The sequence below is a fragment of the Ictidomys tridecemlineatus genome, chromosome 4 (assembly GCF_052094955.1).
Source record: "Ictidomys tridecemlineatus isolate mIctTri1 chromosome 4, mIctTri1.hap1, whole genome shotgun sequence".
NCBI classification, from domain to species: domain Eukaryota; kingdom Metazoa; phylum Chordata; class Mammalia; order Rodentia; family Sciuridae; genus Ictidomys; species Ictidomys tridecemlineatus.
Window position 1 is genome coordinate 206494412 of NC_135480.1, and position 12565 is coordinate 206506976.

The 12565-nt window shown below is 57.8% G+C and overlaps 1 protein-coding gene across 1 annotated transcript in view; it reads left to right on the forward strand.

The window, feature by feature from the left end:
* Nucleotides 1-12565, forward strand: part of Cfap77 (cilia and flagella associated protein 77) — a 116753-nt gene that overhangs the window by 89924 nt on the left and 14264 nt on the right. The window contains exons 4-5 of the mRNA XM_005321105.4: nt 1538-1643; nt 5720-5821. Coding sequence (XP_005321162.2) covers nt 1538-1643; nt 5720-5821 — 208 coding nt within the window. The remainder of the gene's footprint in view (nt 1-1537; nt 1644-5719; nt 5822-12565) is intronic.

Here is a 12565-nt window from a genome sequence, read left to right on the forward strand (position 1 = left end):
GGGAGCAGCTTTGGCCTTCCCTGGGTTCTCCTCGTCCCCAGGCTCCCCCGTGAGACAGATTCTGCCCGAATCTCTTTTGAAACTGCTTGCGATGATTCTGACAAACAGGTCCATTGCTTCCCGCTGTCATTTAAAGCAGGTGCTGATCTTTCATCTTCACTTTATTCTGTCACAACTATTGTCTTTATAAAAGCACGTTTCCCATGCTCCACAGTAAGATCCATTGCAGTCTATTTAGAGCTCCCTCACCCCACATTTTGATAGTAAGATTTGGTTTATCTTTCATTTTTTTTCCTTTTGAAAATAAACATATACACATGTGTCATATTTATATATGCATCGTACATATGATGTGTGGTCATCATGTAATGTGTAAGCATAGAATTATAAGCATTATAAGTCATATGTACAACATTATATGTACAGTAGTACATATGCTACATAGGTCAACATGTACGTGGCATCCCATGTAATTTATTAAGGTACATATTTAGCTTTCTCTGACTGACCCTAAATTCAAAGCGGGGACGAGACCAGGGAAGCTGGCGGTTGGTAGTCAGGTCCTGGCACGTGGGGTGATGGGTGGGGGTTACTGTTAGCACTTCCGTTGCACAGAGCAGGCTCACCTCCTACAGCACCACAGCTGGCTCCCCGGGGGGCTGCTGGAGGTGACCGGCTGGTCCCCGGGTTGGTCACTGTAGGAGATGGCCTTGCTTCCTGGGCAGGTTGCTTCGGAGTGAGGGTGGGATTCTGGTTGTGGGTTCAGTCTCTCCATCTGCGTAGAGATTGGCACTTAGTTTCCCCCCTGAGGACATGAAGCCTGTGGCCACCAAGCCTGGCAGCTGGGCAGGCGACTTGCAGTACCACCCCCTGTGTTCTGGGACCTCACCCTCCCCTTTGTCCCCAGGATGGGCACAAGTGTGTTGCAGTGTTGGGAAGGGGCCACACAAAATGCTCAGCACAGGACCAGTGCTTCCCGGCTGGAAATCAGTCCAAGAAAATCAGAGCCAGACACCGGCCAAGAGTGGTGAAGGCGGGTTTGATCCAGTGCTTGGTGCAGAGGGGAGATTCCTGGGCAGAACTGAGCTCCACTCCAAATACAGCGCAGGTGGCAGACTGCCAGTGAGGAGGGTCAGTGGGTGAGAATGAGGAAAGGAGACATCAAGGGGAGGTCTCAGGGTCCCTGGACACGGAGGTGGAGGCCAGACGTCAGGTGGGGTGAGGAACTTCATCAGCTCTCCACAGAAATCAGATGGTCAGGGTGGAGGGACAACTCAGCAGGGTTCCAGAACTCGACTGGCCTGAGCAGGCCTAGAGGAAGGGGGCTCTAGAGAGGCCTGCCTAGGGCTGGTGGAGGAGAGGCTTGGCCAGGGCCTTCCTGGCAAATCCTCAGGGATGTCAACTACCGAGAGGCCCCGTGCAGCCTGAGGACCCCTTTGCTCTGCAGCCTGTGACAGTGACAGTGAGGCCCAGTGTGATGGGGGGAGAGGGTGGGGCCTCTTCCCAGGCTCAGTCCCTGTCTGGACTTCCCCCCTAGGCCTTCTACACCCTTCTTTGATCTGCTGCAGCACCAGTACCAGCAGCTGTGGGTGCAGGAGCAAAAGGCCACCCAGAAAGCCATTAAACTGGAGAAAAAGCAAAAGGTAACACAGCCTCACTCCTGGGCGGACTGTCGGGGAGGGGAGGAGGGTCTGGCTGTGGCTGGCGCTGTGGGTTGGTGGTGGAGGGTGGGCGGGGCATGGGGGTCAGATGGTGTCCTGCCGCACAGATTCGGCTCTGGACCGGCTCTGGATGATCATCCAGTTCACCTTGCATGTCATCCTGGGGTGTAAGACACAGGCCAGGACGCTAGTGCCCTGGCCCTGTGCACCTCTGAACTGGGGTGAGAAACGAGCTGTCCCGACTCCCACGGGAGGACCCTTTCTACCAAACTCCCGCACCACTTCACACCTCCGAAAAGTCAGGTGGAACTTAATCCAGCCGGCCTAGGCAGAAGTGCACCCTGGGCTACCCGTAAATATAGGCAGACAAAGTAGAAAAAGAAGTGCACTTCAGAAGGTGCTTCAAAGAACACAGTTATTGCCAGGCATGATGATGGCACACACCTGTGATCCCAGCGGCTCAGGAGGCCCAGGCAGGAGGATCGTGAGTTCAAAGCCAGCTTCAGCAATTTAGGAAGGTCCTAAGCAACTCAGCAAGACCCTGTCTCCAAATGAAAAATAAAAAGGGCTGGGGACATGGCTCAGTGGTTGAGCACCCAGAAAAAGAACGCAGGAATTAAACGTGAGGAATTTTGTTACAATTTAAGGAACAGGCCATGCCGAGGCCTCCGTGTGCCCCACACCAAGCACCTCACCTGCCCACTTCCCAGGAGCCTGGGGGGGCTGTCCTGACCCCATTTCCCGGGCCTGCAAAGGAAGTTGGAGCCGAGGTCCCCACATAAAAACACCACTGACTGCTACTGACAGGAGCTGTTAGCAACCGGCAGGAAGTCAGCTCAGTGAGATTTCACCATGAAAAGCATTGAGGTGGTTAACTCGTGGTGTCCTACACATTTGAAAATACTCAGAAATTAGACCTTGTTCCTTTAAAGATCCCAAAATTCCAACTTCTGGAGAACACAGATGCCTCCTCTGCAGTAGATCCAGACCAATGGTGGCCAAAGCAGAATCGCTGGGCTTTGTGGGTTTCATGAAGAACACAGCTCCTCTGGGGTCTCACCGCCAACACCCGTGGGGCTGCTAGCTCGGCAGAGGGACCCCGAGTCCCTGCACTTGGTTCTCCACGGACCTCATCAGGTAGGTATCCTGTGACCTCAGGGGGAAACTGAGGCTCAGAGAGAGGTGTGTCTGTCCCCAGGGTGTGACTTTCCTTGAAGGTGAGGTCCCCGCCTGCAGATTAGGGGGACACTCAGGGATCAGAGCTACTGCCTACCTTCTAGGGCCAAACTTGAGAATTAGAAGGGTCCCCCCAGGGATCCTGTGACCCTCAGGATGGGCACAAGTCCTCTGTGGCTCTTCTCCGCAGCCCGGCACTCATTACAGAGCTCGGCCTTGTAAGCTTAATGGTGTTTGAAAAGCAACCCATGGCTGGTTTATTGTTAATGGCTGAACAAAGAGTCAACGTGGGATGGTAACGGCTGGTTTCAGAGGGAGCATTACCGTTACAAACTGCTTTACAGCCCCTATGAGTGCCGCGCGTTTTAATTAGCAACTATTTCACTGCACTCAGAATGTGGGCAAAGACACAGAAACTGGAGCCTCTGCAGGCCCACCTTGTAGCCAGCACCCCTCCTGTGAAAACCGAGGCCCTTGAGCAGCTAATGAGGGTGACGCCACAACTCAGCTCCCGGCGCGGGACTTGGAGTGAACCACCACTTCCGCGAGGCCTGAGTTTCCACACCGGGCACACAAAGGAGCCAGAGTGCATGAGGGCCCGCTGCGCTGAGCCTAAGTGGGATCCTCCTGGCCATCCTTGGGTCAAGGTCGAGGCTCCTGTAACTAAAGGCAGATTAACAAGGGAAAAGTGTCCAAAATGAAGTAGCACCTAATGCCGGAGCTTCCACTGGGAAACGCAGACAAGAAACAGTTAACGCCGCGTTTCACACTGTGGAGGTGGACAGTCGTGTGGACAGGAGTGGACAGGGCGTAGAGGGATGGTAAGAACGGGGGCCGGGGCAGCCAGGCCTGTGTGCTCACACTCCCAGAGGTGGGAGGGAGGCGCCTCTCCAGTGAGGGTCTCGGGGCCTGGGGCAGGAGCAGGGAAGCCCCTCCTTGGATTGACCTGCTCCAGGAAGAGGGATGCCGGAGGAGAGTGGGGTCAGACGGCAGACCCTCTTCTGTTTCCAAGACATAGACGTGGAATGTTTGGGGAGTGCTGTGTCCTAAGCCCCACCCCTTAGCACGCAGCAGGTGCTCCAGAAACACCTGCTAAGCCCACCTCAAGTGCCCTCCCGACTCCAAGCTCCTCTGGCGGCTGGTTGTCTCACCATGGCCGTGAACCCGCCAGGCCCGGAGGCCGCTATCTGGGGGGTGGTTGACAACGTACTGGGCTTGAGGTGGCTGGTCCTCGAGGCCTCATCTCCCACATCCAGGGAAACCTGTCTCAGCCTTGAGACTGGCTGCTGGTGAGGGTGCTGTGGATTTTGGACAGCAAACACCCAAACAAAGCTCCTGAACAGCTACCTTTAGTGAGCAGTCATATCGGGCCGGCCACTCTGCCAAAAGCCCCTCAGCAGATCCCACAGGACCCCTGTTTGCTAAGTGGGCGTCCTCTGCTTTAGCTCAGCATTTTAAAACTGTTCTAGAAGGCAGGGAGAACAACTGCCCTGCAGGGCTGACAAGTTACCCCCATACACTCAATAGAATCAATAGAGTTGATTAGCAACAGAAATCAAGAAATGAGGTTTGCTGGGTGGTGGTAACTTCAGTTAAATTTGGTTCTGTTTTTATTTGTCGATGGCACCTTCTGGATGCCACAGTGGGATTCACTGTTGGAGAGGCTGGAGTTCAGTGTGTTCCGCCCTCAGAAGATGTAGGCTTTCAGGAGATGAAACACCCTGGTAACACCTGGCCTGCTCCAGATCGTGTGGGGCCTGCAACTTCTACAGCTTGCAGTGGGTGTTTTGTTTTCCTTTTTAAGTCTATGAAAGCACAGCAGCATTAGGGTGTTTACAGAGTCACGGACCCACGGATACCTGAGCAAGGGCCATCCAGGCCCCAAGCTGTGTGAGCAACATGGAAAGCCCAGCTCTGCATGGAACAAGTGACACCCGCAAGGGCCACGGCCCAGTGTGCATAGAAGCCAGTGTCATGGACCTGGTGATTGCCAGAAGGAACAGGCTTGTTGGAGACTGACCACTGCGGCTCCTGTCGTCTCCCCACCGAGTGCAGCTCAGAGCCTGTGGCAGTCCCGGGATGGGTGCAAATCGAGGCCAAGAGCAACCGCACATCTTGGTGGCACATCCACACCCGGAACACCTGACCAGGTGGAACTCCTGGACACTTACAGTCTAGGTCGCAGCTGCTGGCCACTCCCTCCCTTCTAAGGTCCTGGTTCCTCAGCTCCTGGTTCCTCAGGTCCTGCTCGCTGGAGGCTTTCGGTGCTGCCAGGCTCTCAATGTCACTTTAGCCAGGCCCCAGGGTTCGTGCCTGCGCCTGAGAAACAGCGTGAACAGCTCTTGGCAGCAGGGAAGTGGCGGTCTGCGGCTCGGTTTCTGGAGCAGCCAACCGTCCCAGACATACTACTGCAAGCTCAGCTCCAGGCCGAGAAGGCTCGACCAGGTCCTCCCCGGGAGCCACATTGAAGGCGGGGAAAGAGTGGTGGGCCGTGGGGAAGGCAGGGCTGGTGCTGGAGTCAGGTGGCCAGGCCAGTCCTTCTCCCACCGCTGGAAGTTGCATGGCTGGGTAAGTCGCGTAACCCACGGAGCCTGTGGAAGGACTGGGCAGCTTCAAGGAGGATGGGACCCACCCCACCTCCCAGCCACCTACCGCCACAACCTCCAGTGTTGCAGGGCCAAGCAGAAGGACATGCCCAGGGCATCCTGCGGTCCCTCCCCGGGGCCAGCTGAGCTGCAGCCAGGGCAGGGCCAGCGGGGCAATGCTGTGAGTTGGAGAAGGGCCAGGGCCAGGAGGAAGTGGCCCACAAAGAACCCCAGGCTCTGCCCTCACATGCCCTGTCCTTGCCCAGGCTTCTCACCTGTGCACCTCCCCGGCTGCAGGTGATCCTGGGGAAGCTGTATGAGACCCGGAGCAATCACCTGAGGAAATACAAGCCGCCCGTGAAGCTGGATGCCCTCTGGCACATGCCCCACTTCCAGAAGGTCAGTGTCCCCTTCGCCCGCCCCTTCCTGCACACAGGGCTGGCTGCCAGTCGCTTCACCCCATTGCTGTCTCCACCTGTGGTCTAGGAGCTCTGCAGGCCTCTCACCATCGATTGGCTTATCGATGGCAATTGCAAGGACTGATGTCCTTTGAGCACTTCCTGAGCACCAGGCTCGGAGATGCTCTTAGCTCAGACCCCTCACGTGCCCTGTCCAGGGAAGTCTCTGCCATCAGGCCTGCTTTGCAGACAGGAAACATGGTGGATTTGGAGAAGTGGCAGGGCCTTGGGCTGATGGCAGGCTTCTCGGTGCAGAGCCTGGGTGTCTGCCTGCCCGGGGCAGATGCTGTCAGGGCCAAGCCTCCAGGGATGGGACTGCTGATGCTCCATGTCCTCTGCCCAGGACCCAGCTTCTTGCCCTCCAGTGCTGGACCTCCCGTGTGGAGGGGAGCAAGTGCACACGGGCCAGATGGACTTGGTCAAGGGTCCAGGGAGGCGGTGAGCTCTGGCCTCAGAACTGAACCCGTGTTCACGTGGCCCTGTGGCCCTGTGGCTCCCAGACAGGGCTCCTGTTCAGCAGCCTTCAGCAGGGGAACAGTGTGAGGGCCAGGGGCACCGCAGACCTAGGGAAATGCAAATGGGGAACAGTGGCTTCGGGACGGAGGGGGCTGTGTAGGCTCAATGTGGGCAGAGAGAGGCTCTCTGGAGGCCACCAGGGACTGGCCTGGCCCCAGGAAGACAGCTGTGCGCGGCGGCGGTGCTCCTGGCTGGCCCGCTGGCGGCCCAGTAACTTCGGTTCTGACGTGAGGGTGGCGGGCTTCCTGAGCCTGATGCACGCGCCAGCAAGCTGCTGAGTTCCGCCGGGAAACCTGCTTTGTCCCCCTTAATGTGGCCTCCATCTGCATATGTCAGTGACCATGTGCCCTGCCGCCCGTCAGCCCAGGCTGCCCCACGCTCACAGCAAACGTCAAGGAAAGAACATGACTAGGTGCTGTTCTGGACGTGGCAGGAGTCACGGCTGCGCCACTCCCAGGAGCACCTCCCGCCGCGGCCTCCACGGTGCACCTGCCTCTCATTTCTCTCTCTCTCTCCTGTCCCAGCTTTAAAACAAGTCCTCTGCTCTCCAGGGCCGTCCTTTGCCTTTCCTCTCTGCTGTTCCCTGTGTCTGTGGGGATGCAGGTGTCTGGGGACATTGCCCCAGTGGATCCACAGGCACGAGAGGCTCTGCTCGACAGCATGGACTCCTGGCCCCTCTAGGCCCCTCTGATTAGAGTCCAGCACTATGGACACGGGATGATGCAGGAGGTCTCCCCCCCCCTCCCCCTCCTCCCCTGCTTGGAAAAGGCCAGCCGCCCAGGTACCATGGAGAACTCCACACGGGGGTGCTGTCTCCTGTGCCCAGGCCCCGCAGGCCCAGGCAGGGGCTTCATGCGCAGGAAACAAATGCTCCTGTGGTCAGCAGCGGGGGTGTCTCAGGATCAAGCCTCTGGGTGGCTGTAGAAAGCTGCTCTAACACACGGCCCAGCCTGGAGGGGTGACTTTTGCCCGGTGCCAGGCATCGCGAGAGGCCATTTTTGAGGACGACATCATTTCCTCCTTGGAACAAGCCTCGCGCCCTGCAGCACAGTGCCCTCCTCACCCTGGAATCCAAGTCTCCCCACTGTGCCACAGAACCGATGAGACGTAACATGCAGCCCCCGCTTTATGTGCGTGCTCTTCCTCCTTCCTGAGGATGTTCGTGGGACTCTGCCTGCTAATGCCGCAGACACCCCCTCCATCAGCCCGGAGCCTGAGGCTGCAGGAATCGGGGGCTTGAGCAAGACTCTCAGAGTGGGGTGGTGCCCAGGGGTCAGCCCAACAGAGACCCCGACCCTCAGAGTGCTGCTGCTGTGGGACGTCACAGGCAGTCCCTCCCTGTCGGGGAGGTAATTACTGGGTGCTGACATGTTGACCCACAGCCTTCCTGTCCCCAACCCACTGGCGTGGAAATAGGCTCACCTGTGTCAGGGTCCAGTCCAGGGCTGCCTAACCCTGGGCCTCCTGAGACTGCCCTTCAACTGCACCCTGCCCAGCAGTCTCTCTCTCTCCACCCCCGGGACGCCTTTCTTCCCACGGTGGCACTTAACAACTTTGCAACTAATTAATTAACTGGGTGATGTTTTCATCTTCCCCAGCAAAACGTTAGCCCAGAAGAACCACCTTTGGGTCCCCCCCCCCGCATCGTGTCCCCAGAGCCCAGCAGGGTGCCTGGCACTAAGGACTTGGTCTGTGGAATGAACAAACGAGTGGACAGGTGAATGGATGACCGAGGACATTCAGGCCTCCCTGGGGTCTGACGTACCCTCCCCAGCTGCCCCCTGCCCTCCCACCACGCCTGGTCTGGACCGAAGGCCCGCTCAGCAGTCAGGTGGGGGCCGCCGGCCTGCGTCACACCCGGACTCTGGGGCCTTTGTCTGGGTCTCGGGGCTGCTGATGCGCCGCCCCCACTGGCCCCATTATGAAGGGAAACAGCGCTTCCAAAAAAGTTGAACCTGTCAGGGTGATGGATGACCTAAATGGACTCTCCCACTCCCAAACAGATGTCGAGGCTGAACTCTGTCAGAAATAATTAAACACCTTTCACACGGAAAAGCAGCAGGCCGGGCGGCGGCCGCCCAGGGCCGGGTCACTGCATGGCCCAGGCTGCTCTCTGCTCCCTCAGCTGGCCACGAGGGGCTGCTGCAAGAGGGGCCGGGGGACCCCCATCCTGCACTGCACAGGCCACTTAGGGTGAGAGAGGAGAGGGGCCGAGGAGGGGAGGGACACGTCCTCTGTGTGGCTGCTCCGTGGGCCCTGCAGCGTCTCAGGCAGGCAGGGCTGCCCGCTCTGGTCCCTGTGACCAGCAATTGCCACAGCATGGTGGCGCCCCGGGGGGTGGTTGGTGGCAGCTGGTGGGCCTCCCGGCCAGGACATTCACACCGTGCTGAGGGGCCTGGGTCATGGAGCCTCAACCTCCACATCTAAAGGTGGGAGGGAGGGGGGTTCCTTGAAGAGCCTCTAAACCACGACCCTGGGTTCCAAGCTGGGCGAGGAGCAGACCCCAGGCCCAGGCTGCACCACCAGGGGAACCGCTCTCACCCTCCCCCGGGTCCCCAGCTGGGGTACGGCCGTGAGTCCATCATCTCCCACGACTGAGTGGAGGAGGCTCTCACACCTTTGGCAGGGTGTGCTGGGGCCACAGGGCAGAGCTGTGGCAGGGGGAGGCGGGAGGGGAGCAGGGGACTGTGTATGGGAGTGCGGCCAGGCCAGGTCAAACGTGACCCTGCCACGGCCTGGCGGGTGGCTTTAGCTAAACTCTCTTCCTCTTCCATAAAAGGAGCTCATGATGCTCCCCTGGCAGGGGTGCTGGGAGGATCTGAGAGCGCATGTGTGTTCAGCATTTAGCAGAGCACCTGGCCCATGCTGAGCTGCCAGTCAGGAGCAGCTGATTGGCAGTGAGGACCGTGGGGGAGACAGCTCGCTCCCTCCCACCCTCACTCAGAGCTCTCTTCCTTGAGCACCGTTGGTGCCACCCTGCTCTTGACACTGATGACAGGGTGACCTACGAACCAGACAAAGACCATCACTGCTGCAGTGGGGTGCTGGCATGGATGGACAGCAGCTGCACAGGTGGACGGATGGACAGGGACGTCTGAAGCAGCCTCAGCCCCAGGTGCACAGTGTACAGCCTGAAATGATCGAGACACACAACCTTGGCTGGCCGCCCTAGTTTGGGTGTGGGTCTGCTCCCGTGATGGTAGCCCTGACCTCTGGATGTGGTCGGGCTCTCTCCTTTGGCCCGTGGAGTGGTGTGGTTACTGCCATTGTCCCTTTTGCTCTTGGCCGTGGTCTCTGGCCACCTAATAATAAGCCATGAAAAGTAGTTGGTTTCTCCTTCTACCCAAAGCCAAGGGGTGAGTGCTCTCCAAGGCTGGATGGTGGCCAGGAAGAGATGGCTTGGGTGCCCTTGAGAGACAGACAGTGGACCATACACAGCCCCAGGAATCCAGGCTCTGACCTGCACCGATTGACACTTGACTAAATATTCCCAGGGGAAAGAACCTGGGCACGGCCCCCCTGGACAGGACACCCGTATGACCCTGTGTCTGCACAGCACCACGACGTCCAGAAGGAGAGTCCCCCACATGGTAGCTGTGGTGAGGGGGTGAGGTGGTTTCTTTCTCTGATGCTGTGTTCTGCAGGCTTTGAATTTTGAACCAAGGACAAGTCACTTGCATAAAACTAGTCAGGCTATTTTTTTTAAAATGTTTTTTGCGGATGAAGACTCCAAATTCTTCCCAGGTGTTTCCCCATGGTCACGCCTCCTTGGAACCCTGTTTTCTGTCGCCGCTGGCAGAGGCTGGATTCTCATATTCACTTTCCATCAGACACAAAAGCCTATGGCCAGCGTGTCCCCAGGAGTGGAGACTTCTGGCTTCCCGAGGCTCTCTGCGTGGCCAAGTCCATGCTATCGCTGGAGACTCGCTTTCCCCGGAAGACGGTTGCCCACGCACCTGGCGGCCTCCCCTGCACCGCGCACTCCGCCCCTCCCGTGGCTGCTGGCCGATCCCCACATTACATAGTCGTTCAGCCACCAAAGTATGAACAAATTGACGGCATTTCCATTTGGCTTTTGGTTTCAGCCCCACTGCTCTAGAATAATGGTCCACGCTATTAAGCTAACAGTTTGATTTACAGGCTCTTGTGCTCTGGATGCTGGGATCGGGCTCTTCTCTTTGTGGAAGACTAACCCTGCCTGGGGTCTCCTGGGCCCCAGGCTCCCTAACAGGAGCAGGAGATGGAGGAAAAAAATTACCAGCAGTCAGCCAAGCACCGACACCCAGAGACCCAGCTGATTAGTGAAAGCTGCTGAATCTAAGAGAAGGATTTTCTCTGCCACCTTTAAGCTCTCTTACAAATCATGGCTGGCTAGAAAGTTAACTCTCTGTTAAACCTGGAGCGGGCTCCTGCCCTGTCCACCCACCACCTCCGCCTCGCCATCGGCCTTGCTTCCTGTACATAGGATGGGCTGCCCTCGCCAAGGTGTGCCCAATCCCAAAGTCCCACTCCCCAGACCCAGGAAGGGCCGATGCCGGGTCTGCTGCCCCTCCCCAGGCCCCACACTAGTGGTATTTTAAGATTCCTGTCGCTCTGATGCATTGGAATAAGAATCATCCAAGGTTGCCATGCAGGGTGCCAAGCGCAGGAGTGGGGCATGTCACACGCAGGGACGGGAAGAGTGACTCAGAGGCCCCGCCGCAGCTGACATTCCTCCCTAAACACAGACACCCCTATTATAAACTGACACCATGCAGAAGAGCTGATCGCCCAGGGACAGAGGTGGGGGCTCCGTTGGTTTTACATAACCTGGCACCTAGGAGGTACCCAATATTTTGGCACCTGCTCAGGAAGTGACATTGCTGTCAAATACTGGCAACTCACAAATGACCAGAGCTGAAGGTCTAGGGTGGGGGAAAGAGGATTGAAGGTGTGCAGGAGGGGCGCTGGGGGACAGTGGCCAAGGTCCCTGAGCAGTGGAGAAGTCCTGGGGTGTCAGGTGGAGCCAGAGGCTGGCGGCAGAGGGAGGGCCAAGGCTGGCACATATGCAGGCCCAGTCCTGCAGCCTGGGGCCCAGTCCTAAATCCTGCTGGCCCCCAAGGGCTTTTAGCTCCATCCAGAAAGCTCTTCTCCTCCACCAGGAGAGCTTACTTTAGAATGAGGTACACACCTCTAGTCTCTAGAGAGAGTGAGAGTCTCGTGGGGAATTTTGGGAATGGAGGAGACTTTGGGGGCCCCCAACTTCTTCTTCCAGCTCATTCCTAAGAGAATAAGCCACTGGCTCACGGAGGAGTTTGGTCCTGTGCCTGTCCCCTCGGGAGCAAGGTCCTCCACGTCTTCCTTGACTCCCTCTTGTTTCCTGGTGTCCCGGCCCGCCAGCCTGTCCCCCTGCACCAGCTCAGCTGGTGCGGTGGGACTAAGGCTACCTCACCCACGGCCAGCAGCAGGTCCTCCCAGAGGAGCATCACTCTGAGACCTGCTGGGATAAACCGGGGCTCAGGAAGGTGCAGGTGAAATGAATGGAGATGCCGTGGGACGTTCTGGGCTCCCTGGAGGGGCACGGCCCTGCCCGGAGAACATCCCCTGGGGAGGAAAGAAGACATGGCAGGGGCTCTCTGGCCTCTCCCTTTCCTCTGTTCAAAGAAGTCCTGGGCAGTGATGTCTCCAATAGCGCACAAGTAGTTTGACCAAAGCCCCATGGCTGGGAGGGTGGAGGGAGGAAGTCACTGTAAGATCAGAGGTCCCAGAGGGCTGCAAGGACAGTGACCCCAGCAGCCTGCCCATCCAGAGTCCTCCAGCCTGGACACTTTGTGAATTGTCCCATTGCACATCAATACTCTCAGGAACCTGTGTGTCAGGAATGGATAGCCCCATCTCAGAGGCAGGAAGCCCAAGCTCCCTGGCTTACAGCACGTCAAGGTGAAGGCTAGCAAGGGGCCAGTCGGGGATGTGGACTCTGGCTGGCTGCTTCAGGACTTAGGCCCTGGAAGAGCCGATAAATGCTAAGAATGTCCAACTGAGACCAGTGGGGTTAACTGCAGGCCCCAGGAAGGAAAGTGAGGGTGGTCAGGAGGGAGGCGTTGATGGGCATCCCGAGCGTAGTGCCCGAGCTTCAAGGCAGCCCTGCTCAGGCTGACTTAAGCCCTTGCAATAAACCTCACACTTCCCC